At 38.0% G+C, this 25725-nt stretch overlaps 2 protein-coding genes across 7 annotated transcripts in view; one reads left to right on the top strand and one right to left on the bottom strand.

Moving 5' to 3' along the window:
• The window catches only part of RUFY2 (RUN and FYVE domain containing 2), a 74847-nt gene extending 51131 nt beyond the window's left edge, over nucleotides 1-23716 (top strand). Inside the window, exons 18-19 of one of the 2 annotated variants that reach the window (XR_005793445.1) lie at nucleotides 16576-16827; nucleotides 23143-23716. Coding sequence is in view for 1 of the 2 variants with exons in the window: in XM_040485189.1 (XP_040341123.1) it covers nucleotides 16576-16698 (123 nt within the window). In the remaining variant the exon portion in view is untranslated. Of the gene's footprint in view, nucleotides 1-16575; nucleotides 17945-23142 lie in introns of those variants that run through there. The other variant, XM_040485189.1, reaches the window with a different exon arrangement.
• HNRNPH3 (heterogeneous nuclear ribonucleoprotein H3) lies at nucleotides 157-12310 on the bottom strand. Of its 5 annotated transcripts, none has more exons than XM_040485197.1 (10): nucleotides 12097-12310; nucleotides 6840-6974; nucleotides 6176-6314; nucleotides 5479-5663; nucleotides 4938-5024; nucleotides 4513-4628; nucleotides 2757-2892; nucleotides 1703-1798; nucleotides 1536-1628; nucleotides 157-1398 (listed from the first exon to the last, which is right to left on the bottom strand). In XM_040485197.1, exons 2-10 carry the CDS (start codon nucleotides 6949-6951, stop codon nucleotides 1322-1324), a joined length of 1041 nt encoding a protein of 346 aa, XP_040341131.1. In that variant the 5' UTR covers nucleotides 6952-6974; nucleotides 12097-12310; the 3' UTR covers nucleotides 157-1321. The 5 variants fall into 5 exon arrangements, with proteins under 5 accessions (XP_040341131.1, XP_040341134.1, XP_040341132.1 ...); XM_040485200.1 differs by having other exon boundaries at nucleotides 5524-5663; XM_040485198.1 differs by having other exon boundaries at nucleotides 12116-12310.
• Nucleotides 23717-25725: the final 2009 nt, after the last annotated feature.

Raw genomic sequence — 25725 nt, 5'->3', positions numbered from 1 at the left:
TCACTACTCCATTTAGCTAACACAGCTTCCTTCTCTAACAGCAGAAATCACTCCTTAGGAGTCACTTTGTCCAGTGTTCACGTAGATACGGCACCTTTAACCAATATGATTTACAATCAGTAACCGACACAAAGCATTCTAGGACAGACCACACCATTATCTCCCATGTTGATATTTATTACATTAATAACATTTCTAGCAAAAACAAGTAACAAGGTCAATAACTGAATTCACATTGACAGGTTTCATTTTGATCCATTAGCCAATTTGGAAAAAAGCCATATTGATCAAAGGGATTAAAAGTAAAAAGCACCTTTTCCTTGCTACATATAGTATTTTTAAACACAATGGCTCTAAAACTCCAAACAGATATCAAATGCAAAATCCAACTTCCAGGACTCTCATTTTAATGGACTATCACATGGACTTGTCTCTTACATTTGTTTAATCATTTATACAGTTACTAAAAAACCATAAACTTTAACTATTGGGCAGGAAAACTGAAAATAACAGCTGTGAGAATTATACTCCACAGTAAATACTTTTTGTACTGAATTTTCATGTCACTGAGAACCTTAACCTAGTCTAACATTTAGAGATAACTTACAACTATCATTTTTTGGGAAACATTTTTGGTACTTCAGTCAAGTGCTGAGTGAATCTTATTCTAAACTCTAGGGCTAGAATTTAAACTTCCAACACTCTCATCCCCAGGTAACACAATTAGGAATATTCAGAAATCCAGATACCTTTTAGATCTTCATTTCAGAGCTATGCTTGATAAATGACATTTGAAAAAGAATGACTAATATAGAAATTAGTGGAATTTATACTCCTGAAGCCACCTACACTCATCTTTAGGTTTTATATATTTACAGTATTGTCCAGGAGAAATTAAAAGAAAAAAGTTACACTATTTTCCAAGCTCTATTCCAGATGTCTGCTTATTAAAGACTTGTGGTTTATGCAAAGGTGAACCATTGTCCTCTAAAATTACACTATACTACTTGTAGAGCTAATAGTAAAATACATCAACCCAAATCTTATGAAAGCAGCACATCCTTAGGAGTAACTAGTATATAAAAAGTATCAACATCAGTGGTTTGAATATAAAAATTTATTTTTAAGTCAAAGTATGCAACAAATAAAACCTACAGAAAACAGATTTTCCCATCACAATCTGTTGCTTTACCAAATAATATTTTGAAAACACATTCCTTCAGTCATTATAAAGTTCTTAAAATACAAAAGAAATTAAATCTGTAAGAAAGTCTAGTAGACCAGACACTGTTGTCAGGACTTTGATGTTGGTGGTTATACTTTAATACATCCCACGCCATCCACCTCCACTCATGCCACCTTGCCCATAGTAACCTCCACTGCCTCCACCGCCACGGCCTTTAAAAAAAAAACAAAAAACACAAGAATTGTTTAGCAGGAAATATCAGTGCATACTACGTTAAAGATAACATGAGCTTAAAAATGTCCACACATGGGGACTAACAGATCAAACCACAGTAACCAAAGACACTTACCATAACCACCCAAGCCATCAGGAGTACCATATCCTCCACTGTAATTGTTACCCATTCCCATTCTTCCAACAGATCCATAACCTCCCTGATTATCTTAAAAAGAAAAAAAAAAGTTTGAGATTGACTGTAAAATGTGTAACTCTGCTTATTTAAAAAACTTTACATACCCATTCCATCTCTGCCATAGCCTCCCATTCCAGAACCTCCCATTCCAGAACCGCCTCCAGGAGTAGAATTCAAGAAGAGTTCAATGTACCGATGTTCTTTAAGAAAAAAGAAAAGATTAATAGGGATGAAAACAATGATGGATCAAATTTATCAATAAAAGCATAAAAATAATGACTAGCTAATATTAACCTGAAAGCATGTTTATAGACTTCCTATTTACAGACTTCCTAGTGGAGTGATAAAATGAATGCCAGATGGGCTACAAACCTAACTTACCAAGTTTGTTCAAATTGTACAACCCTGAACAAGCAAAAACTGGACAAGGACTCTGCTTCCTCATCTATAAAAAGGGCTGATTCATTATTACAGAACCAGCTAGTGTACTTTTTAAAATATATTCCATGTCCCCAGGGACACCTGGGTGGCTGGCTCAGTTGATTAAGCATCCACGAGACCAAGCCCTACATCAGGCTGTGTGTGCTGGGCATGGAGCCTGCTTGGGATATTCCTTCCCTCTGCCCTTCCCCTACACGTGCTCGCTTTCTCAAAAAAATGTATATTCCACGTCTCAAGAACCGAATTAGAATCATGAAAGTAATGTCCACAAAAACCTATTTTCTACTGACTACAAAATGATCTGTGTATAGTCAGATTTAGGAATCACTAGTCAGGGCAAAATTTAATATTTAAAATGGATCTGATAACATGCAGAAATAACTTCCCCGAGTTAGTTGACATATGGGTTAAGTGGTGATTTGCAAATGGCATGGGAACTCAGGCAAATGCAAGTAACATACCTATTTTCCCTCATTAATAACTTAAGCTGTAACAACCGGTCAAGTACTAAGCCTGAATTACCTTTTCATTAAAAAGGCCCGTAAAAAGCCTTTAAAAAGTCTAAACTTATTAGAGGCCATATGGTTTCAGGTCCCAATAACTGCCAAGAATTGTATCTACAGATCCTGTAACATCTTATATACGAGGAATTACAAATGAGTTATTTTAGAAATTCACACCTGAGAAATGAGTTAGCAAGCCAAAGATACCACTTACGCATGTTATTCTTATCTTTAGACATGGCAGCTACGGCATCTTCATGTGTCACAAATTCTACATCTGCTTCTCCTGTTGCTCTGCCATCAGCTCCAATATCAATATGCACTCGTATTGGATTTAGTGGTGAGAAGAACTAAACACAACATTTGTTATTAATTTTTCTATTTAGATTATCAGAAGTAAATTACCACATACCCTTATACATTAAAACAAACCTCTCTACTGCCCTGTATTGCAAGGCTAACAGATCAACTACAACAGTTCTGGGAATAATATAAAATTATACACTTAGGGGAAAATGCAAAGAAATTCTCTTTAAAATAAGCTAATAATGGGCGCCTGGTGGCTCAGTTGGTTAAGTGTCTGACTTCACCTCAGGTCATGATCTCACTGCTTGTGAATTTGAGCCCCCACATTGTGCTCTGCTGACAGCTCAGAGCCTGGAGCCTGCTTCTGATTCTGTGTCTCCCTCTCTCTCTGCCCCTCTCCCGTGCTCTCAAAAATAAACATTAAAAATTTTAAGCTAATAAGAGTGCCTTGGTGGCTCAGTCGGTTAAGTGTCCAACTCTTGATCTTGGCTCAGGTCTTGATCTCACGGTCATGAGTTCAAGCCTTGTGTTGAGCTCCACCCAGTTTGGAGCCTACTTAAAAAAATAACCCAAGTAAAAGAAAAAGCAAGCTAAGTGATATTAAAAGAAAAAAAAATTCTAACCCAAAACACAGTTCACTCTAAACAGAAAACGTGTCATATCCTACCACTAAGAGGGAGAGGAGTTAAGTCCTCTGTCCTCCCAAGGGAAGTATTTTGAAATTGCTAAAGGATAAATAGGTCACCTGACACTTAGAAACATGTGCAGAGAATTTAGGTGTTAGGATTTAGACCAATGGAATTTGATAAACCTATACCAACTATATGTGGACAGCTCCCAAAATATATTACTTAGTTCTAATCACAAGTTAACTAGGTTGAAGCAATCCTAAAAAGGTACTTAGGCCATCAGTTCCCAGTAAGATCTACAGCTAAATTCATTTTAGAACTAGATAGTAGTCTTGGCTTTGTAAGGCCCCCAGGATCTCTACGGCAACTACTCAGGAGGTAAGAATGGATGTGACTAGATGCACCTGGGCTGAAGTTTGCAGATTCTCTAACCAATTTGAAATCAACCAATTTCAAATCAGCAATAGCATCTATGCCCATTATTTTCACAGCTGTTTCTAATCACAATATAGCTAGAAAGTCAAACTGAACTTTGACTTGTTAACGTATTTCCACTTCCAAAACTTGACACAAGGGCAATAATATTCCAGTCATCTCTACTCTATGCTGATCACTTTTCACTAAATTTTTTAAAAAAGTTTACTTATTTGAAAGAGAGCATGAGGGGAGGAGGAGCAGAGAGGGAGAATCCTAAGCAGGCTCTGCATGGTCAGCACAGAGCCCGATGCAGGGCTCGAACCCCTGAAACCCTGAGATCATGACCTGGGCCAAAATCAAGAGTCAGACGCTTAACTGAGCCACCTAAGCATCTCTTCACTGAATTCTTAACTGGACTTTCTAAATAAATCAATATACAATGGGCAAAAAAATATTCAAAGATAAGGATATATATATATATATACACACACACACACACACACACTTATATATAGTATTAAAGGAATTCTGACATTAAAACTATAAAAAACATGAGTCCATTTAAGAATGCTTCAAAATTGGATACCAGAATAAAACTTAATTACTAAAATTACTCACATTAGCAATGTCATTTTCAGTTGCACGAAAAGGTAATCCTCTCATATGTACAAAATGACCACCATGAAATCCCGAACTTGCATCACCAGCTCCACCATAGCCGTGTCCTCCCATACCTAATATAATTTCCAAAGATTATAAGTGGCTGATACATGTAAAGCCTTTTGACAACACTTCTTCTCTACACATAACTTTTCCTATTTATACCTTTTTCTTTGCCACCCAAGAAATCTTAACACAGTTGTTCTAAACATCAAATAATCATTCTGAATATCAAATACTGTAAGTATATATCTGTATAAAAGCCCCATGTACGGATGCACTGAAATAGGACTATTTTTATACAAGTCACTTAACCTATATTAAACCACAAATGGTAGTAAAATACTAATATGCACCTAAAAATGAAGGTCTTTAATATTTACCTCTTCCATCTCTCATTCTGTCATCGAAGCCATCATTTCCATAGCCATAATTATTATAGCCACCATAGTCATCAAAACCTCCATAACCTGTATAATTTAATGAGAAATACATGAATACACTTTCAAGAGATAAATTTTATAAATCCAGTTTATAGAAACATTCTGTGACAAGCAGTCTGGTTATCTTATTATTACAAGTTTGCAACTCCCAACTCAGTGCATGTGAAAAAAAGCAGTTAACGCTTGGTGGAAATAAAAAAATCTCAAAAGGATACATTTAGACATCAAATTAACTTTCATTCTGACGTTAAACAGAAAACGTCAAAATATGCCAAAATCTTCATTTTAATTTCTGTATTATGTAGTTGCCAATATGTGCATCAATCAAGTCCCATAGCTGGCCATGGGAATTCATATTTTCATGAACAGGTTTTTAAAACCTAGTAGGTACTGAAATTACTGCCATTTCTATATTTCTTGACAAAGTGTCAGGAACATTAAGAAAATGACAACAGAACCTTTGTTTGTTAGATACACATACCACCATCATATCCATCACCTCCTCGTCGCATTCTGTCATACATACTTCCACGCCCAGCTCCATAATAACCCCCTCTTCCTCCTATCGGTCTATCATATGGTCCCGGTCGCTGGCCCAGCAATCTTCTTGGTGGATCATAAAATCCTTTGATTTCACTCCTGCTACTTCTGAAGATCTCAATATACCTATTTAAAAATGGTTTAAGGTACAAGTTATAGCATAAATGTATTAGAATAAATAAGATAGTGGGCAAAAATGCAGTAAGTTTTTCTACATCTAGATACATAACCCAATTTAAATTGCCTAAATACACCATAAATTAACATTTTTTACACCTACAAACTTAAATAATTAATATTTAAGTTTTACATAAATAAATTAGTCATTTGAAAACAATTCATAATAATTTTAGCTTGTTTCCTTTAGTACATCATAGGTGTTTAGAGAAAATAGCTGATTATAAAAAAGCATTTATCAACATCCTATAGAGAAATGGAAACAATCTAATTTTAATTTAAGCAAACTATTAGCATTAATTCCCCACCCAAATCTGTAGTTTCCAAGTTAAATTTAGATAATTATCAATTCTTTTAAACTACCCCAGAAAAATGTTATTGTAACCCCCCCATTTAAGCAATAGTGACCCACAACCCCCAAAAATAAAAATTTAACACCATCCCAAACTCTCCATCCCCACCTGTGCCCTATTCTTTCCTTGTGTTTCCCCAGAGCATTTTCTGCTATCTCCTTTGAAGCAAACTGCACGAAGGCCTCCCCTGTGCTTCTCCCCTGGTAGTCCATCGTCAATGTTATCCCATTTGGCACGATTTCCAACCCTTTAACCCAAGGACAAATAACCCCATCAAGGGGAACAGTGTTAAAGGCTGAAACATTCCCATCTGAATCAAATATTTAAAACAAGTCTAAACAAAACAAAACAAACAAAACAAAAAAGCTTAAGTTTCCCATCACCCCATAATACAAGCGGAAGATTTTTTTCAAATATTACTGGATTACATATTTTTTTTTTTTGCAACCAGTGTCTTTTTAAAATTAAATACACTAAAAGCTCACCTATATTACATTTAAAAAGCCAAATCAAATTTATGCTCCATATAATTCATGGTTCATCACACATAATTACTCTCAATTAAGTTTACTGCACATTAGTTAGGTTTTACATATTCTACACATTCTGTACTGAATATTAACTGGAGCATATTTCATAACATAATACATTAACCAAGATACTATACTCAAAAAGACCCCAAAACAAATGGGTTTTACAAATTAAAAACTGAGTAATATAATAAAAATATATAATTAAAATACTACTAAACTTTGACTAATACTAGAGGTACCTTGAAAGAACTGAACTATTTCCTCTTTGCTGCAACCAAATGGCAGTCCACGAAGTCGTACTGTCCCATCACTAGCGTCATTTGGACCATTATGTTTCATAACCCAATCCATCTCAATAACGTTTGATTTAAACGCTATAAAAAATAAACAAGCACATAAAGCAGTCAATCAAAATATACTCTTGCTACAGGCACTGAAGAAACACCACTCAGTGGTGTACAACAGGAAATGTAACATATGGCTTGTTGACAATGCAAAGGCAAAACAACACCTTCCCATTTTGGGGTTGGCAAAAAGGGAAAAGTGAGTGAAACCTGTCCCACCACCCACAAAGTACTGAATTTCTAAGGCCCAAATATTTTATAATGCCCAATCTTAAGAAAACTTACACAATTTCAGATTAGTCTTCAAATTCCATTTCCTGTCACCTTATTGTCAACTCTAGCCTTTTCCTCATTTCTCCAATTTTCATTCACTTTTCAGGTTTTATTATTCATTTGAATCATTATGCAAATTCTTTAAAACTTAATTACTCAAAAGCTGCACATACCACCAGTGTCCACTTACAGCAAGAGCCTAAGTCAAAAGTTCAATGAGTACTTCCTTCAATATTAGAAAAATGGCATTACAAAAGTCGTAACTTTTTAGATGCACTTTAAATCTGAACAGTCAAATTGCTTTTGAAGGAGGGGAAAAAATTCCTATCTCTACTTTAAATCTAAACACTTCTCAAAAGCAAGTTTTAAAATGACTTAATTAGGGTAAGTTTTAAAATCGGGGTAAAAGGCCTCAAAAGGCCTTCCAACAGTGTCTGTTTTTTGAAGCTACCTGTTTGGAGTATATTAAAGATGAGTTTACTCACTGCTTTACTTTTAAACACAAATTTTAAAAGGCAACACATTCACATTTTTTTTAGGGTACAGTAAGAAGCCCTCCTAGCCTTCCAAAAAGAACCCATCCACACCCAGCTCCCTTCCCAAGAGACAACCATCCTTTTAGAATTCCAGTACATTTTCAAGAGGCTAATGCAGAAGTCCTTCAGCTGCAGAAACTTACCAGACGCTACAAATTTCACTAAGCAGCTGTAGGAATCCTACTCACCTGAGTATTTCAAACCTTTCCCTCACCACCTCCTCCCCTGTAAACAAAACAATTTGTTCACTTGATTCCTTTACGCTTGAAGGTATTCCATAACAGTGTTCACTAATATTTAATTTCACACCATCTAATTATCAGTGCAACTGTGAGAAGTAGCATCTGCAAAAAGTAAATTATTTTTTTTTGCTAGAATTGGTACATTAAAAAAAAAGCTAACGGACAAATTTTCCAAATGTGGTTATTAAATACCTCTGCATGTAAACAACAACTTTGAGACTTGTTTTGTGGTTTTAAAAATCCTGGGAGGCACTCTAGACACAGACACCAAAGTGGGAAGATTTTGAATTTTTTATCAGACGTTACAACTGATTTTTACGCACATGAATACTTGATGTGAATTTTTAAGAAAACAAACAAAAAATCATTAAAAAAAACCCTGGTTTTGAATCCCTATTCTGCCACTCAATGGCTGATGTAAGCAAACTTCTTAACCTCTCTGTTCAACTGTAAAATACAGATAGCACAGGTGCTTATACTTCACCGGACTGTTACTTTTAAGACTCGTTTATAATGCTTGGTCCGTAGCATGGTTAAACCTTCAATGATAGTCACTGGGTTTTAAAGGGCCCTGTATAACTACTGAATTATACCACAAACAAAATAAAGAAACCTTAATTAAAGGACAGAAAACTATCCTGAGTCTTGAAATACAGATAGTTAAAGTCTTTTCCATAGTCAACATAGGCTTAAGCTTTCAAGCTTCCTAAGGAAGGATTATGTCCAAGGCAGAGGAAAAAGGAGGGCTTTTTGGAAATGTTTTCTATAGCACCTATTAGATAAAAAGCAGAGTAGTCCTGAAAAAAGTAGACCCTGAATCCGTTTGAGAAAAAGGTACGACATTTTGAAGATCTCTACCATTTTCTTAAAAAAAAACAAAACCCAGAAGACTTTAAAAAATGGCATCAACTTGAAAAAATTCCTATAAAAGAGAACTCAATAGAAAAAAGAAAAATTAAAGGATGTAACATCAAATGTTACTTCTGAAACATGTAAGTAGTTTGCAAAATCAATTTAATGTGTTGTAAAAAGACCTTGGTGTAACGCTTTTTATTATTTAGCACGTTTCTTTCTTCAAAGTAAAGATACTTTGTTTTGGGAACAAACAAAAAGATGGTAACTGACTTATCTTCACTAAACTTTAGCCCTTTCTAAGAAACACAAGCAAGCATACTAGTTTTGATTTTTGGATCAGTCTATACTAAAAAGACCTATACAAAACAAAATATTAAGCCTGTAAAAAACACAATAATAAACTTAACACAATTTTAAGTGGAGAAAAAGTTAACCAGATTCAGAAGACAAACTATTTCACAGGATAACTCTCCTCCACTCTACATGTATGCAGACTACACAATTTTAAAAGCCACACTTGATTATTCCTTCAAAACTCAAAATTTGAGTCTAGAATTCTACTTACAAAACCAAGACAAACTCTGAAAGCATACAAAAAGACAATCTGCTCTAATACGTTAATAAAGCGGTCTCAGACACTACCTAGAGTCTACCAATTATTCAGGACAATCCATCTCGACCTTTCTTTGCAAGAGTTTCACGACTAATCCCAATTCTGCTTTAAGACTTCCAAGTGTTAGCACCAATTAAAAATACCAGCAGCTGAACTAGTACAACTGAAGTCACTTTTGAGTGAGACTTTAATTTCCTAAACATGATATTAAGTGAAAGAAGCCAGTCACAAAAGTCCATATGATTTTAAATAGGTGAAGTTTATGGTATGTGAATTCTATCTCCAAGTTGCTAAGCATCTAAGAGGTTAAATGAAATATAAAATTCCTGGGGCGCCTGGGTGGCGCAGTCGGTTAAGCGTCCGACTTCAGCCAGGTCACGATCTCGCGGTCCGTGAGTTCGAGCCCCGCGTCAGGCTCTGGGCTGATGGCTCAGAGCCTGGAGCCTGTTTCCGATTCTGTGTCTCCCTCTCTCTCTGCCCCTCCCCCGTTCATGCTCTGTCTCTCTCTGTCCCCCCGCCAAAAAAAATAAAAAATAAAATTCCTTTATTACACAGAGGCATATACTATCTTCTGAAATATAATGAAGTTAGGGTTTGATGTAACAATAAATAACTTTATAAATGGTAGCTCACTGGTCTTAAAAAATGAGAATGAACTTCAAATTTTGGCAATAAAGTGATAATTAAACTGAACATCTTACATCATTTCCCCTTGCCAATGTGTTTGCTCCTTAATTATCAGTAGAAAAGGTAGACACACCACTAATACCTAAAGGAGATGTTAAGTCCCTAAAATTATAAAAGAGTTCTTTTTTAAAACAAAATTTATCATCACCTATTGCAGCTCAGCCACTTGTATACCAAAATAAGAACATCAAAAAAAGAAAAAAAGAACATGGTTATTAAAAATATAAAGGTAATTAGTAATCAGATGGATTTCCAGATTATGCAGGTGAAAGGACACAAAAAAAGGTTTCTAGGGTAATCCAATTAGGAAAGCCATTATATCATGTACTACTTTACAGAAAACTCTAGGCTTTTTCAAAGGCTACTAAAATCAGACCATCTTCAACAGTAGGAAGGTTTTTTGTTTTTAAAGCTGAAAAAAGTAGGTAATAAGAGTTCTTGTAAGGACGCATATTCATGATCGGGAACTCTTTATAAAATTCTCAGGCCCTGACTCACTTTTTTAGGTACTCAGTGAAAATTACGGACCTAGCTTCTCTGTACAGTTCTAAGGAACCCCCGCCCCCCATCACACCACCACGTGACTGGGCTTTCGGTTTGTTTTTTTGTTGTTGAGTAGGCTTTTTTTCTTGGCCAAAATATCACCACTGTCCTATACTAAATAAAAAACATGCTTAGCTGCCAAAAGAAAATAAATGCTAACTGTATTTTGATGTATTTTACTTCTACAGCCTCTCTGCACAACATACAACTCTTGGAGACTTAATATTGAAAGTAATTAAATTCCTACACAAATTTATGCCATCACTGTTTTAACTGCTTCCCAAAGGTAAAACTCCTACTTACATTATTACTCAGTGTAGTGCCAAACTACACAAAACCCACTGCTAAACCACCCACCCCTGCCCAAAAGTTCAAAAGGCTGTTATCAGAGTTCACTGGACCCGAACGATTAAGTTGCCCATTTCACATCCCTATTGGAAGTCACCCGCTTTTCTTCTTACAAAAACAATCACCCACAAAGTCTTTACGTTTAAGAGAAATGTGAGAAGAATAAAACCCTCTGGAGAATCAGTACGTACTCTTTTCGAAGTTCCAAATCTGGAATATAAGGGCCGGCTAAGCGTCCTTTATTCCTCCCCGGAGACTTTTCGTTTATCTAGCTGCCCTAGAGACCGGAGAGCTAAGGAGAGTACGCCCCTTCCCCCCCGCCCCCCCATCTCTCCGTCCGGCAGCCAAGCCTGGCTTAAAAACCTTCGCCACCGGGCGGCGGAATTACAAAGGAGGCCGTCTGCCTCCTTTGTCCTGGATTTGGGAGTTGAGCGCCTTCGTCGCCATTGGCTTTCCTCCCCCAGCTCCAGCCTCTCTCATCTTGGGAATCTGCGTCAGAAGTCACTCGCAGTCCCGCCAGCCCAGGGTAGCCCAGCCGAGACTGCGGAGGTAGGGAGGCCGCGGTGGGAGACCAGGCCCATCCGGCGCCATTTCCATCGGGAGCGCGCCCGCCAGCCCAGACCCTCCCCCCCCCGCCCCACCAAGTGCCCAACCTTTCCCTGCTCGCTTCGCTCCCCTTCCGGGGGCGCTGTGACCTCCCCCCGGCCTTCTAAATCAGTTTTAGGAAGCTTAGGGGCAAAAAAGTAGAAAGAGGGGGAAGGGCGGGAAGCCGAAGTGGCCGCGCCACCGTACCCAAAATGGCGGAGGCCAAACCAGCAGGGAAAGAGGGGAAATGCTGGATGACCCCCACTTCGGGCCTCAGTTTCGTCCACTGAATTTCACCTGAGCAAGTTCTCCCCCACCGCAGGCCGCCCTCCTTGAAGTGGGAGATCGCCTGGGAGGCGCAGTGTGACCGCCTCCGAGCAGCGACCTCCACACTTCCCCCCCCCACCCCCTCTCAGTCTCTCTTTCGTCCTTCTCCCGACTCCGCTCTCGAAACCACCAGCCCAACCTACCCCCTTTTACTTCAGATACCCTGTCGGGCGACAGTAACGCCGACTCTGGCGCTCGAGGGGTCGGTCGTGAAGAGGAAGAAGTCGCTCGCCTCGTGTAGCGCTCACCACAACGGTTCTTCCAACCGTCTCAGGCGGTGGCAACCGCTAAGGGAGCTGCGCAGCAGAGCGACTGGCTTGGGGGGATGGGAGAGAGCGAGCGAGAAGGAGGGGGTGGGGCGAGAGCAACGAAGACCAGCTACCCGCTCTCGCGAGACCTGGGAGTCGCTCCCGCCTTGGCGCTGGAGGCAAGAAGTGCGCATGCGCGCTGGTGGGCCGACCAATTTGTTTGAGGAGGAGGTGGGGAGAGTGGGAGAGGAAGTCTAGTTAGACGCGCGGGTTACTGTAAAACTGTTAAATGCTCAGAGCTCACCTTTCTGCCCATTCGGGGAGGATGTGAAGTGGCAGTTGCAGCCAGTGTGTGTTGAAGGAACCATGGTGTCGCAGTTTGGAAAAGTTTTCCAGTACTCTGTCCCCACCAAAAACAAATTCGATGGAGTCCCCACCCTGACCCCTCCCCCCACCCTCGTCACCTGCAGGGAAAGGATGCCACGTGATACGGAGGCCAAATGCGGAGAGGGATTTTCTTGTCAGGTTTGCGTTATGCGGTAAAAATATTGTTTCCCCGCTGCGAAGACACCGTAGTGGGTACCAGGCCCCCATTCCGCCTCTAATCTGGGGCTCCTCCTTCCCTGTAGTGGCGCTAGGGCACCGGGCCCAGCCCCCTACCCACAGGCGGGCCTCCTCCCTGAGGGGCTTCTTGATAAACCCCCTCCCCCCCACTAGTCCCACGAGAAAGTTCATCTCTCCACTTGTCTATATTGACGTATAATTAATATGCAGTGTTATATTAGTTTCAGGTATACAACAATGATTTGGTAATTATGTATATACATACTACTCAGTGCTTACCAGGAAGCACTGTACCTCTTAATCCCCTTTATCTATTTCACTCATCCCCTCACCCACATCCCCTCTGGCAACCACCAGTTTGTTCTCCCTTTGGAGGAGTCTATTTGTTATTTTTTGTTTGTTAGTTTCATCTCTCCCACTTTATAACCTGGGGCATGGATCAGGTGCTGAGGACTGACAATTTAGGGTTGTTTTATAAACAGGGCTTTGCGTTCTTGAAAATTGCAGTGCAAGTGACACCTACCTAGTATTTTTTGGTTGTGCTGTCCTACGCCACCAAAGTCCTTAGGGACTTTTTTTTTTTTAATTAAAAAAATTTCAAGCCAAATTTCTGTTGAATGGGTGCAGGCCAGTCCTGGTAAAGAGATCAGTGCAAGTGCAAACATAGGAACTGTACATGAAGTGCAAGAGAGGGAAAGAAATGAATTTGAACACAGGGATGTTCCTGTAGTTGGAAATGTGGACAATGCTGATGAGGGATACTAAGGCAAGCTGAGGGCTAAGCACAAACTAGCACAATCCCCCCCACCCTCAGGTGGGATATGTGTGATGTTCCTCAGGTACCCCTGGCTGCCCAAAAACAAAGGAAAGGACAGAAATCAAATGGTTAAACTGATAGTTTCCATCAGTTAACAGATATCTCATCAATAGCATAATCTCTGGGAACTCCCTACTATCTTAATGATAATGCTTTGCTAGAGGTAAAAAAAAACAACCTTAGTTTGGCAACACCTAGGCTTCCAGTAATCTGTAAATCCTCTTTAGTATATGGAAATCCCTTTAAGAAACTTTCTTTTGACTTCAGCTCCCCCAACTCCACTGTATATAAGCAGTCACTCTGCACAACCCCAGTGCATCTCTTTCTCTGCCCACGGATCTTGTCCTGTGCTTTAATAAAATCACCTTTTTGCACCAAAGATGTCTTCAAGAATTCTTTCTTGGCTGTCAGCTCTGAACCCCACCATCACCCTAAAACCCCAACAATACTAGGTTGCAGACCTTTAATCTCCAAAGACTTTGTACGTTCTACTATAGAAGTTGGGAAGACCTTGAAGGGGTATAAGGGGTGTTAGCAGTGGAGAAGCTTGAATAATTTTTTACCCCATGAGATCTGCAATGTGTAAGGTGTAGGCCAGAGACCAGTTACCTGCATATAATGGAAATGTCCATTTATGGTTTAATTCAGCCTCAAACCTGCTTAAGACAAATGTAGGACAGTAAGAATTGGCTAGGTCATAATGCCCTAATTTTCTTGAGCCCACTCCTTCAAAATACCTCTTGGAGAAAGGGGGATGGGACAGTGTGGTCATTATTACAAGACACAGAAAAACAAAACCTGGATAACATAACATTATGATTCATATTTATTAAGAGCTTGCTTGAGCTAGTGCTGTGCTTAATTCACTGACTCCTTACAATCTAAAGGATAATTATTGTCCCCATTTTACAGATCTGATGTGTGAGTTTAGAAGTACAAAAGTTGGGGCACCTGGGTGGCTCAGTGGGTTAAGTGTCTGATTCTTGACTTCTGCTCAGATCATAATTTCATGGTTCATGGGTTTGAGCCCCAAGTTGGACTCTGTACTGACAGCACGAAGCCTGCTTGGGATTCTCTCCCCCTCTCTCTCTGTCCCTCCCCTGCTTGTGCTCTCTCTCTCTCTCCCTCTCTCTCTCAAAATAAATAAACAAAAAAAAAAGAGGGGGGCGCCTGGGTGGCTGAGTCAGTTGGGTGTCCAACTTTGGCTCAGGTCATGATCTTACAGTTCGTGGGTTTGAGCCCCGTGTTGGGCTCTGTGCTGAAAGCTTGGATCCTGGAGCCTGTTTCAGATTCTGTCTCCCTCTCTCTCTGCCCCTTCCCCACTCATGATCTGTCTCTCTGTCTCTCAAGAATGAATGTAAAAAAAAAAAAATCTTTAAAAAAATTTAAAAAATTAAAAAAAAAGAGGAAGTACAAAAAGTTGCTCAAGGTCATACACGTAGTAATGGAAGCTAGGATTTGAATCAAAATGGTTTTACTGTAGGGGCTAGGGTCTTAAAGCATTCTAGACCTTCCTGGGGTTGCAAATAACCTAACCCTATGCATTAAGGGAACAAGCATCATTTTAGGCAAATTGAAGTTACTTAACAAACATTACCATCTCAGGAGACAGTTCATTGGCTGGAGACTTTTTTTTTTAATGTTTTATTTATTTATTTATTTATTTATTTATTTATTTATTTATTTATTGAGAGAGAGAGAGAGAGAGAGAGAAGAGGGGCAGAGAGACACACACACAGAATTTGAAGCAGGTGCCAGGCTCCAAGCCGGCAGCACAGAGCCCAACGTGGGGCTCAAACTCCTGAACCGTGAGATCCGTGACCTGAGCTGAAGTTTGTCACTTAACCAACTGAGCCACCATTATGCTCCTGGCTAGAGATGTTTGAAGAGGCCTGAAACTTTATGTACTGGTGTCACTGACACCTTCAGCCCCTCTCCTCAAAAAAAAAATTGCTATGTTAGTAAGACTCTAAGCTCCCACACTTCAGATGGAGTTCTTCCTGGGTTCTAGTTACATCACTACTTTACCTTTTCAGTCTTTCAACTTGATTTGGCAGATGTAATGCTGTAATCCCTTTTACCTCTTGCCTGAATTCAAATAATACATTTAGTGCCTGATTGAGTTTGGCATTCTTTCCACATACTTAATTTGTATGGTTCTGGGCCACAATCCTTAAATCATTCTAATGGCTTTTCACCACTGAACTGCAATGTTTTCTTTGTGTTTTGGCCACAATTCCTGTATATTGGGCACTTTGTTGTTTGCCAGTGTAAATTCTTAGGAAGGACTTGAAATTAGTACATGTATTCCTTTTGCTTTTTTATTACAGCAAGTAGGAAGCTTTGAATTAAAAAAAAAAAAGTACACTAGGGGCACCTGAATGGCTCAGTTGGTTGAGCATCCGATTTCAGGTCATGATCTCACGGTGTGTGAGTTCAAGCCCCGCATCAGGGGGCTGTCAGTGTGGAGTCTACTTTGTACCCTCTGTCCCCCCCTCTCTCTGCCCCTCTCTCGCTTGCGCGCTCTCTCTGAAAAATAAAAAATAAGCATTTAAAAAAAAGGACACTAATTTTGGGGCAAATGTAATTTTAAAAAAGATTTTCTTTTTATTATTATTATTATTTTTTTTAAGTAATCTCTACACCCAGTGTGGGGCTTGAACCCACACCCTGAGATCAAGAGTTGCATGCTCCACCGACTGAGCCAGACAGGTGCCCTCGAGGCAAACCTAATTTTTATTTGGCTTCCTATTTTACTATTTTTCTCAAAAGAAAAAAAAAAAGTCTATCTACTATTCCCATTGGCAAATTGAATCCTGTAAGTCTTGGTGGATTGGTTCATCACTGCTCCAGTGATCCCTACAGATTGTTTCCAGATTGATCTCTGTGGAATTGTTTCCATAGAGATGGTTAGAACTAAGGGCTCCGAGCTGCTTTTGAGATTTTGTTTTCTCTTTGTCTTCCTTTCAGTCATTACAGTACTTTTCTATTAGTACAGAGATCAGAGGAACTCCGGAGAGGATCTTGTTGGAGGCCATAATGAGAGAAAAATGAAAAAGGAGAGGAAATGGAAGTACCCACACTCCCCAGAGGAAAACAAGACAACAAATATGTAATCATGTATTACACCATCAGGATGAAGAGGAGAGGAAAATTCCATGCAGAGCCCAGAGAAACAAAAAGAAAGAGAAATTGAAAGAGATTGCACCCTGCTGGGAGAGGGAAGACACATTCACTAAAAATTAGTTAAGATAATTGTTCACATACCTCCAATAGCATTCTAAAATAACATAAAAACTGGATTTTACCATAATCTTTTTGCCATTATGAAAAGCAAATAAACTAAAAAAAAAAAAATTAGCAAAACCCACAAATAAGTTTCTAGGAGTGTGTTTATAAAGTACTTGATGCCTTTGAACACTAAATCTGTCTTACTAAGGTTTTGTAAAATGCTTGTTCTTTGATTTATATCATACTTATCTAGTGTCTTTGGAAAGCAGTGATCTTCCTTGTCATGATTCAAAATTATTTCTCAAGACAAGGTTTCATTACATAGTTTACATTCTTGATACTTTTTGTTTCTTTAAGTCACTTTTAACTGTTCATTCTGGGACTAGGGAAACCAAAATATTTCACCCAACTTCAATTATACACTAAGTAAACAAATGGAAACTTAAAAGGAAGAAAGCACCTAACACACCCTTTTTCTATTTTTTGGAAATAATTAGAAGTATTGAACATTCTTTCTGTTCTAGTGGATTATTGTGAAGAATAGAGACAACAGCTACAAAAGTTAGCTACGTAGGAATTTAAATCAAATTATTGTACAGCTTTTAATGTGTCATAAGCATTAATAACTTAGAAATAGCACAGATAATACAGTAGCAGACTGTTTCCACATACACATGATTTTCAGTTTCTGAGTGGTAAGTGAAAATATAATTTTCATTATATATGTACCTATGTCTCTCCATATACAATGATGATTATATTGGGGGTAGAGCACTTTAAGTAACTAGTTTTCAATACAGGCTAGCAAGTTATTATTTTATGGGCCAAAAAATAGAAGAACCAAGAGATAAATTAATGCTTCAAATTTTACAAAGAAATTCAATGGCAAAACTTAGTATGGTCTTCATAATCGAGGCTTTGGTTCCAATCTCAGCTTTGACACTTCCCTACCAGCTGCTTGATTCTGAAGCATTTAACTTTTCTGAACCTCAGTTTTCAATCTCTAAAGTGGCTTGTTAGGTTGTTATATAGGATAGAGATTAGTAGCAAATAATTCTAGTCATATCCTCTTTCATGTGTGTCCCATCATTGTTAATAAATTTGGCTCATTCTTGTTGAATTTTTATTAAATATGGTGTTCTAAGCACTGTGTTGCAGGGCAGCAAATTATTCCAAGGAAATCTGTGAACTCATATGAATACCAAGTATCACCTCTGGACAGAATAAGTAATATGTCACATGTAATGTATTGTTGTTTTTCTAATATAGTCAGACATGGTTGCTGTTGATACAATAGAAATTGAGGAGCATATAGGTACTCCATTAAATGAATATATTAAACTATAGAAAGTACTCAAATAAGGTAAGCATAGAGTGTTTGAGGAACATAGAGTAAGACCATTAGCATAACCGGAGATAACTCCTGAGCTAAAAACTGGATAATAAGTAAAATTTACCTAGAAAAGGCATTCAAGGCTGAGGACACAATAGGATCCAAGGCATGGAGGCAGGAAATAATTTGATAGAAGTGGGAATTCTAAGCAGCTGGAGCACTGCAAAATAAAGGAAGGGTATAGGTAGTAACCAGATCTTGGGGGAGTTTTTATGCTACCTTGTAGAGCTTGGCTTTTGTTTTTAGATTGAGATCAACCTCAGATTATATACTTCTGGCTGAAGTACGGAGGGTGGATGTCGAGAGGAGAAGAGAGAAGACTAGGAGAAGGCTCAGCAGAGATGATGAGGCCTTAAACTAGAACAGTAAGGATAGACATATGAGGATGTCTTCAAGAAATATTTATTTTCAAATGTTTATTTATTTTGAGAGAGAGAAAGGTGGGGGAGGGACTGAGAGGGAGAGAGAGAGAGAGAATCCCAAGCAGGATCTGTACTGTCAACAGAGCCTGACTTGGGGCTTGAACTCATGAAACCATGAGATCATTACCTGAGCCGAAATCAAGAGATGGATGCTTAACCGACTGAGCCACCCAGGTGCCCCTGGGAATTAATAAACGTAAAAGAAAATTAAGAGACTTATTTATGGCCTAACATATAATCTATTTTGGAGAATGTTCCATGTGCACTTGAGAAAAATGTGTTATTTACTATTATTGGGGGATGTTGTATAGATGTCTGTTTGGTCTGTAGTGTTAGGTTTATAGTGTTATTTAAGTCTTCTGCTTCCTTCCTGATCTTCTGTCTCCTTGTTCTATTACTGAAAGTAGACTTTGAAATCTCCAACTATTATTAAGTTGTCTATTTCTCCAATTCTGCCAGTTTTTTCTTCACGTGTTTTGGGGTTCTGTTGTTAGGTGCGTATGTGTTTATAATTGTTACATCTTCCTAATGAATTGCTCCTTTTATCATTATAAAATGTCTTTGTCTCCAGTAACAACTTTTGTTTTAAAGTCTGTTTTGTCTGATACTGGTATGGTTATTTAAACTCTTTTGGTTACTCTTTGTATGGCATAATTTTTTCCCATTCTTTTACTTTCAACCTATTTGTGTCTATGAATTTAAAGCATGTCTCTCAATGAGATACCACATCACACCTGTCAGAATGGCTAAAATTAACAACTCCGGAAATAACAGATGTTGGCAAGGACATAGTGAAAGGGGAACCCTTTTGCACTACTAGTGGGAATGCAAAATGGTGCAGCCACTCTGGAAAACAGTATGGACGTTCCTCAAAAAATTAAAAATAGAACTACCCTACGGCCCAACAATTGCACTACTAGGTATTTATCTGAAGGATATAAAAATTCTTATTTGAAGGGGTACATGCACCGTAATGTTTATAGCAACACTATCAACAATAGCCAAATTATGGAAAGAGCCCAAATGTCCATTGACTGATGAGTGGATAAAGAATATGTGGTGTATATATACATATATATATATGTGTATATATATATATATATATATATACATATATATATATGTATATGTATATATACACAATGCAATGGAATATTACTCGGTGATGAAAAAGAATGAAATCTTGCCATTTGCAACAACATGGATGGAACTAGAGTGTATTTTGCTAAGGAAAATAAGTCAGTCAGAGAAAGATAAGTATCATATGATTTCACTCATGTGGAATTTAAGAAACAAAACAGATGAACATAGGAGAATGGAGGGAAAAATAAGATAAAAAGAGAGATGGATGCAAACCATGTGAGACTCTTAAATACAGAGAACAAACAGGGTTGCTGGAGGGGTGTTGTGTCCAAGGATGGTCTAAATGGGTGATGTGCATTAAGGAGGGCACTTGTTGGGATGAGCACTGGTGTTGTATGTAAGTGATAAATCACTAAATTCTACTCCTGAAATCATTATTACACTATATGTTAACTAACTTGGATTTAAATAAAATTTAGGGGCACCTGGGTTAAGTGTTTGACTTCGGCTCAGGTCACGATCTCACAGTCCGTGGGTTCAAGCCCCGTGTTGGGCTCTGTGCTGATAGCTCAGAGCCTGGAGCCTGTGTTGGATTCTGTGTCCCACCCGCCCACCCCCCTTTGCACCACCCCTGCTCATGCTCTGTCTTGCACTGTCTCTCAAAAATAAATAAATGTTAAAAATTTTTTTGAATGAATAAAATTTAAAAATTAAAAAAAAGTGTGTCTCTTATAGAAAGCATAGTTAGATTAGTTAAAAAAATTAATTCTGCTGACATCTGCCTTTTGATTAGAGAGTTTATTCCATTTACATTTGATATAGCTACTGATAAGTTATGGTATAAGTTTGTCATTTGCTATTTATTTTCTACATGTCTTATGTCTTTGTTTCTCTATTCCTCCATTACTGCTTTCTTTTGTGTTAACTACAAATTTTATATCTATATATAACTTTGTATATATATGATATATATTTTATATCTCTATATATCATATATATGAATATTTTTTAATAATATATGTATATTTCTGTAAGAATGCATTTGTAAGTGTACATAAAACAGAAGGATATACATAAATAGAGAAGGCTAAAAGTTTTTAAGAGTTATTATTGTTTTGTTTACTTATTCATAAGATTGTAATAAGATCCATAATATTAAAAAGCCCACTATTTCCCACCATTGCTAAAGTTAAATCCAAATAGTATGTTGTAGAGAGAGAGCATTTTTCTCTAGAGACTCTGTAGATCCACTTTTCCCCATTAATTTCAAGATAGAGCAAAATTTCACAGTGCTTTACAAAAAGATTGATGTCTTTTAACTGTGAGACTATCCAGAGATTCAGAATTCAAAATACAAATATGCAGTATAGTTGGATAGTCAAATATACCTACTATATTGCAGTAGAAAGAGCCTAAGCAATTTTTGGCCTATGTTCAAAGTTTTACTACTGCAAACAAAGTGCTGAATCATGTTTTTCTTAGAAAGAATCATAACATCAGTTTATAACCTATTTTCTTCAGTTCACTCTAACTCCTTGGACTTTTTAGGGGGCAAGAATGTGGGTCTTATTTTCAAGTAGTCAAAGTATTTTTTAAAAATTTGGTTGAGGGGTGCCTGGGTGGCTCAGTCAGTTAAGCATCCGACTTTGGCTCAGGTCATGATCTTGGGGTTTGTGAGTTCGAGCCCCACGTCGGGCTCTGCTGACAGCTCAGAGCCTTGAGCCCATTTAGGATTCTGTGTCTCCCTCTCTCTCTCTGCCTCTCCCCCACTCATACCCTGTCTCTCTCCTTCAAAAATAAACATAAAAATTTTTTAATTTGGTTGATAAATAGTATGTCAAAATGATGAGAATGGTAAACTTCAACAGAAATGTGAAAAATTCCAAAACAGTGGGTGTTTGAACATAAACATAGGTGAGGAATTCAAAACCAGGTTATTATTTTAACAAAACCAGGCTAATATTTTAGCAAAGGCAGTGTTCCAGAGCTCTATTAAGTCTAGGAAATATGCATAATAGTAAACACAAAGTAATAGAGTGCCACATACACACACACACACACACACACACACACACACACACACATACATATATATAATCTCCACCGCTAGATGAAACTAATTCAAACATAAATTTTCTTCCAGATTTTGATTTAAAACTTATTTTACTTATAATTATTTTTTATAGTTATTTTCTTTTTACCAGCTAGTAATATAGACAGTGTTTATGTACATTTTGAATGCCAGTACTCTATTCCTAAGGATTTTACATTTTCAAGGAAGTAAACTGGTATTTACTAATGAGTAACCTAGTTTTGAGGCAGCAGTCATAAGCAAAAGCTAAGTGGATTCTTTTGTGCTGAGAGCTAGGGAATAACAGGAATCAACTTTCTGTTGTCTGTAGTCCCAGGAGACTGTAAACAAACTAAGAGTATTACAGAGGGACAAATAAGCATTAGTGTTCCCAGGCACACCCATGGGCAGGTTTAATAACTAAGCTATTTGAATGTGAGGCTTATGATTTCTCTACATTTACTTGGTAGATTAGAATTCAGGAAAGTGTCAGGGTGCCTGGGTAGCTCAGTCAGTTGAGTGTCCGACTCAGGTCATGATCCTAGGGTCGTGGGATCAGCCCCATGTTCAGTTCTGTGCTGACTGTGAAGCCTGCTTGAGATTTTCTCTCTCTCTTTCTTTCTTCTCTCTCTCTCTCTCTCATTCTGCCCTTCTCTCCTGCATACGCTCTCTCTCTCAAATCAAAAAAGAATTCAGGAAAGTGTCCACACAGTTCTCAAAAACAAACCTGATGGATCTCTGGGGGAGGTAGTAGGATGGAATTGTCAAATGGGATTTTAGTTTTTTCTGTACTATCTTATTGTTTATAAGGAGATTATATTCATATGCTAAATTGATGATTAAAAACTTTAAAAGTTAAAAAAGATACGAATAATTGAGAAATCATCATATAAATGTAGATTTCTGAACTTGTACCCTCTCGGGGTAATTGATTCCTCTTTAAACAGCATATTTATTTGGCATTTTTGAAGGGCATATAAAGCCACTCTAGGGGTCCAAATGGAATGTGATTAAAACTAGAGAAGGATAAATAATTAAATTAAATAATTTGGGTCATTTGAAAAACACCCTGCCTGGTATCTGCACCTCAGGACCACCTTAGGCTAACCAGGATGCCAGAATTTGTGCAAGCCTACTTACTGGGTGAAGAAAGGCAAGCTGCTTAAACTTTACCTGCCTCAAATTTTCTCAGCAATTCAATGGGAGGTTATGCTGCTTTTTCCTTGCAGAAATGAAATCACAATTTATTTTAAGGGGAGAGAGAGAAAAAAAAAAAACAGAGACATATTCAGTAATAAAGAGTAGAAGAGCCTTGAGATTGAGAAGTATAGCTCACTCACTGATGTCTCTCCTCTCCCAGGGTACCTGGCATTGGACCCTGACACACAGTCACTGTTGAACCGAAGTTTGGATTTCCAAATCTACAAAGATGAAGATCAAATTGTAGACAACGGCTCCAGCAGATCTTTAAAGGCTCACCTCTGCTCTCTCCTATCCTCTTCTCTCCTCTATTTCTATATCCAATTTGCTTGCCCTGTCATCAATCCATGCACTCTGCCTAAGATACCTATTCCCACTTTTGGAACAGCCAGACACTTTTTTGTGTATGTTTTTGGACCAACTTAAATGCCACCTCATCTCTGAAGCTCCCTCTGACTGTCTCCTGGGCAGGTATTGCCCTAGCATCATGTTCCTAAGCATCTTATGTAATTTCTTTCATATTACAATTTTTATGTTGGGTTCCCCACTGGTTGAGAATTCTTTGAAAGAGAGCTAGTGACTTATTTATCTTTTTATCCCCAAAGTCTGGCATGTGCCTGGCATTTAGGAAATACAAAGTAATGTTTAAAAAATAAATTGTTAATGTGAATTTTACCTTAAGCATAATCTGCCACCATAGGGCACAACAGGGCTATCAATTGATTACATTAAATAAAATAAAAAAAAAAAACCTCTTCCTTTCTCTACTTTTTGACCAAGAATAAAAATTAAAATAAAATTATATAACATTTTAGATAAATATTTTTATGATTTAAGGCATTAGAAACATCATGCATTTTCTTTCTTTTTTTTTTTTTCAACATTTATTTATTTTTGGGACAGAGAGAGACAGAGCATGAATGGGGGAGGGGCAGAGAGAGAGGGAGACACAGAATCGGAAACAGGCTCCAGGCTCCGAGCCATCAGCAGGGCTCGAACTCACGGACCGCGAGATCGTGACCTGGCTGAAGTCGGACGCTTAACCGACTGCGCCACCCAGGCGCCCCATATCATGCATTTTCTATATGATTCTTCAAGTATAGCATCAGCATCACTTGGAAACCTGTTAGAAATGTAAATTCTTGTGCCTCATCTCAGACTTATGAAATCAGAAATTCTGGGCATGAAGTTCAGTAATCTGTATTTTAACAAATCCCCCAAAGATGATTCTGATGCACTTTTTTTTTTTAATTTTTAAGAGTTTATTTATATTTGAGAGAGAAAGAGACGAGAGAGAGAGATAGAGAGAGAGAGAGAGAGAGAGAGAGAGAGAGAGAGAAAGCGAGCTTGAGCTGGCAAGGAACAGAGAGAGAAAGAGGTGAGAGAATCCCAAGCAGACTCCATGCTGTCAGTGCAGAGCCCAACTCAGGGCTTGATATCACAAACTGTGAGATCATGACCTGAGCTGAAATCAAGAGTCGGACGCTTACGTGACTGAGCTGCCCAGGTGCCCTGACCAAGTGTAAGTTTCTCAAGCATTTTTATTTGTTCTAGAACAGTGTTTCTCAGATTTTAGAATGCAGCAGAATTGAGGCTTCTGGGTGGCTCAGTTGGTTAAATGTCTGATTCTTGGTTTTAGCTCAGGCCATGATCCTAGGGTCATGGGATTGAGCTCTGCATCAGGCTGAGCATGGAGCCTAGTTAGGATTCTCTCTCATCTCTCTCTCTCTCTCTCTTTCCCTCTCCCTTCTCTCTCTCCCTCTGCCCTTATTCCCTGCTTGTAATCCCATTCTCTCTTAAAAAACAAAACAAAACAAACAAAAAAACCCTTACACTTGGTCAACAACTATTTTTATGTAATCAGAAATAAATCTTGCGTGCTTAAGACAATACAGTTTTCTAGTATTTCTTTTAATTTTGTTTGGAATTTCACACATTTTTCATAAATGATAAAATGATACATTTGCTTTCAAATTCTAGTGTTTCATAGAAATTAAGAAAATAATCCCATTTACAATTGCACCAAAAATAATAAAACATCTAGGAATAAACTTAACCAAGGAGGTGAAAAACCTGTACTCTGAGGACTATAAAACATTGATGAGAGAAATTGAAAATGACACAAGCAAATGGAAAGATATTCCATGCTCATGGATTGGAAGAACAAATATTAAAATGTTCATACTACCGAAAGCAATCTACAGATGTAATGCAATCCCTATCAAAATACCAACAGCATTTTTGACTGAACTGGAACAAATGATCCTAAAATTTGTATGGCACCACAAAAGATCCTGATTAACCAAAGCAATCTGAAAAAGAACAAAATTGGAGGTGACACAATCCCAGATTACTACAAAGCTGTAGTAATCAAAATGTATAACTGGTACAAAAATAGACTTATAGATCAATGAAACAGAATAGAGCCTAGAAATAAACCCATGATTATATGATAATTAATCTTCAACAAAGGAAGCAAGAATTTGCAATGGGAAAAAGACAGTCTCTTCAACATATGGTGCTGGGATAACTGGACAGCTACATCCAAAAGAATGAAACTGGACCACTCTCTTACATAATACACAAAAGTAAACTCAAATGGATTAAGGACCTAACTGTGAGATCTGAAACCACAAAAACTCTAGAAGAGAGCACAGGCAGTAATTTCACTGACATTGGTCATAACAATGTTTTTCTATGTATGTCTCCTGAAGCAAGGGAAACAAAAGCAAAAATAAATGAT

The sequence above is a fragment of the Herpailurus yagouaroundi genome, unplaced genomic scaffold (assembly GCF_014898765.1).
Source record: "Herpailurus yagouaroundi ecotype Mexico unplaced genomic scaffold, PumYag 163, whole genome shotgun sequence".
Lineage (NCBI taxonomy): Eukaryota > Metazoa > Chordata > Mammalia > Carnivora > Felidae > Herpailurus > Herpailurus yagouaroundi.
The sequence above is the reverse complement of the archived record's forward strand: the minus strand, read 5'-3'. Positions and strand labels throughout refer to the sequence as shown.

What these genes read in the sequence shown, in the direction of transcription:
- HNRNPH3 (XM_040485197.1), bottom strand. Translation starts at nt 6,951, where the DNA reads ATGGATTGGGTTATGAAACATAATGGTCCAAATGACGCTAGTGATGGG. An exon ending in AAGGAAAGAATAGGGCACAG is followed by an intron (nt 5,664 to 6,175) that starts GTGGGGATGGAG and finishes ATTTTTAAATAG; the next exon opens with GTATATTGAGATCTTCAGAA. An exon ending in TGATGGCTTGGGTGGTTATG is followed by an intron (nt 1,399 to 1,535) that starts GTAAGTGTCTTT and finishes TTTTTTTTAAAG; the next exon opens with GCCGTGGCGGTGGAGGCAGT.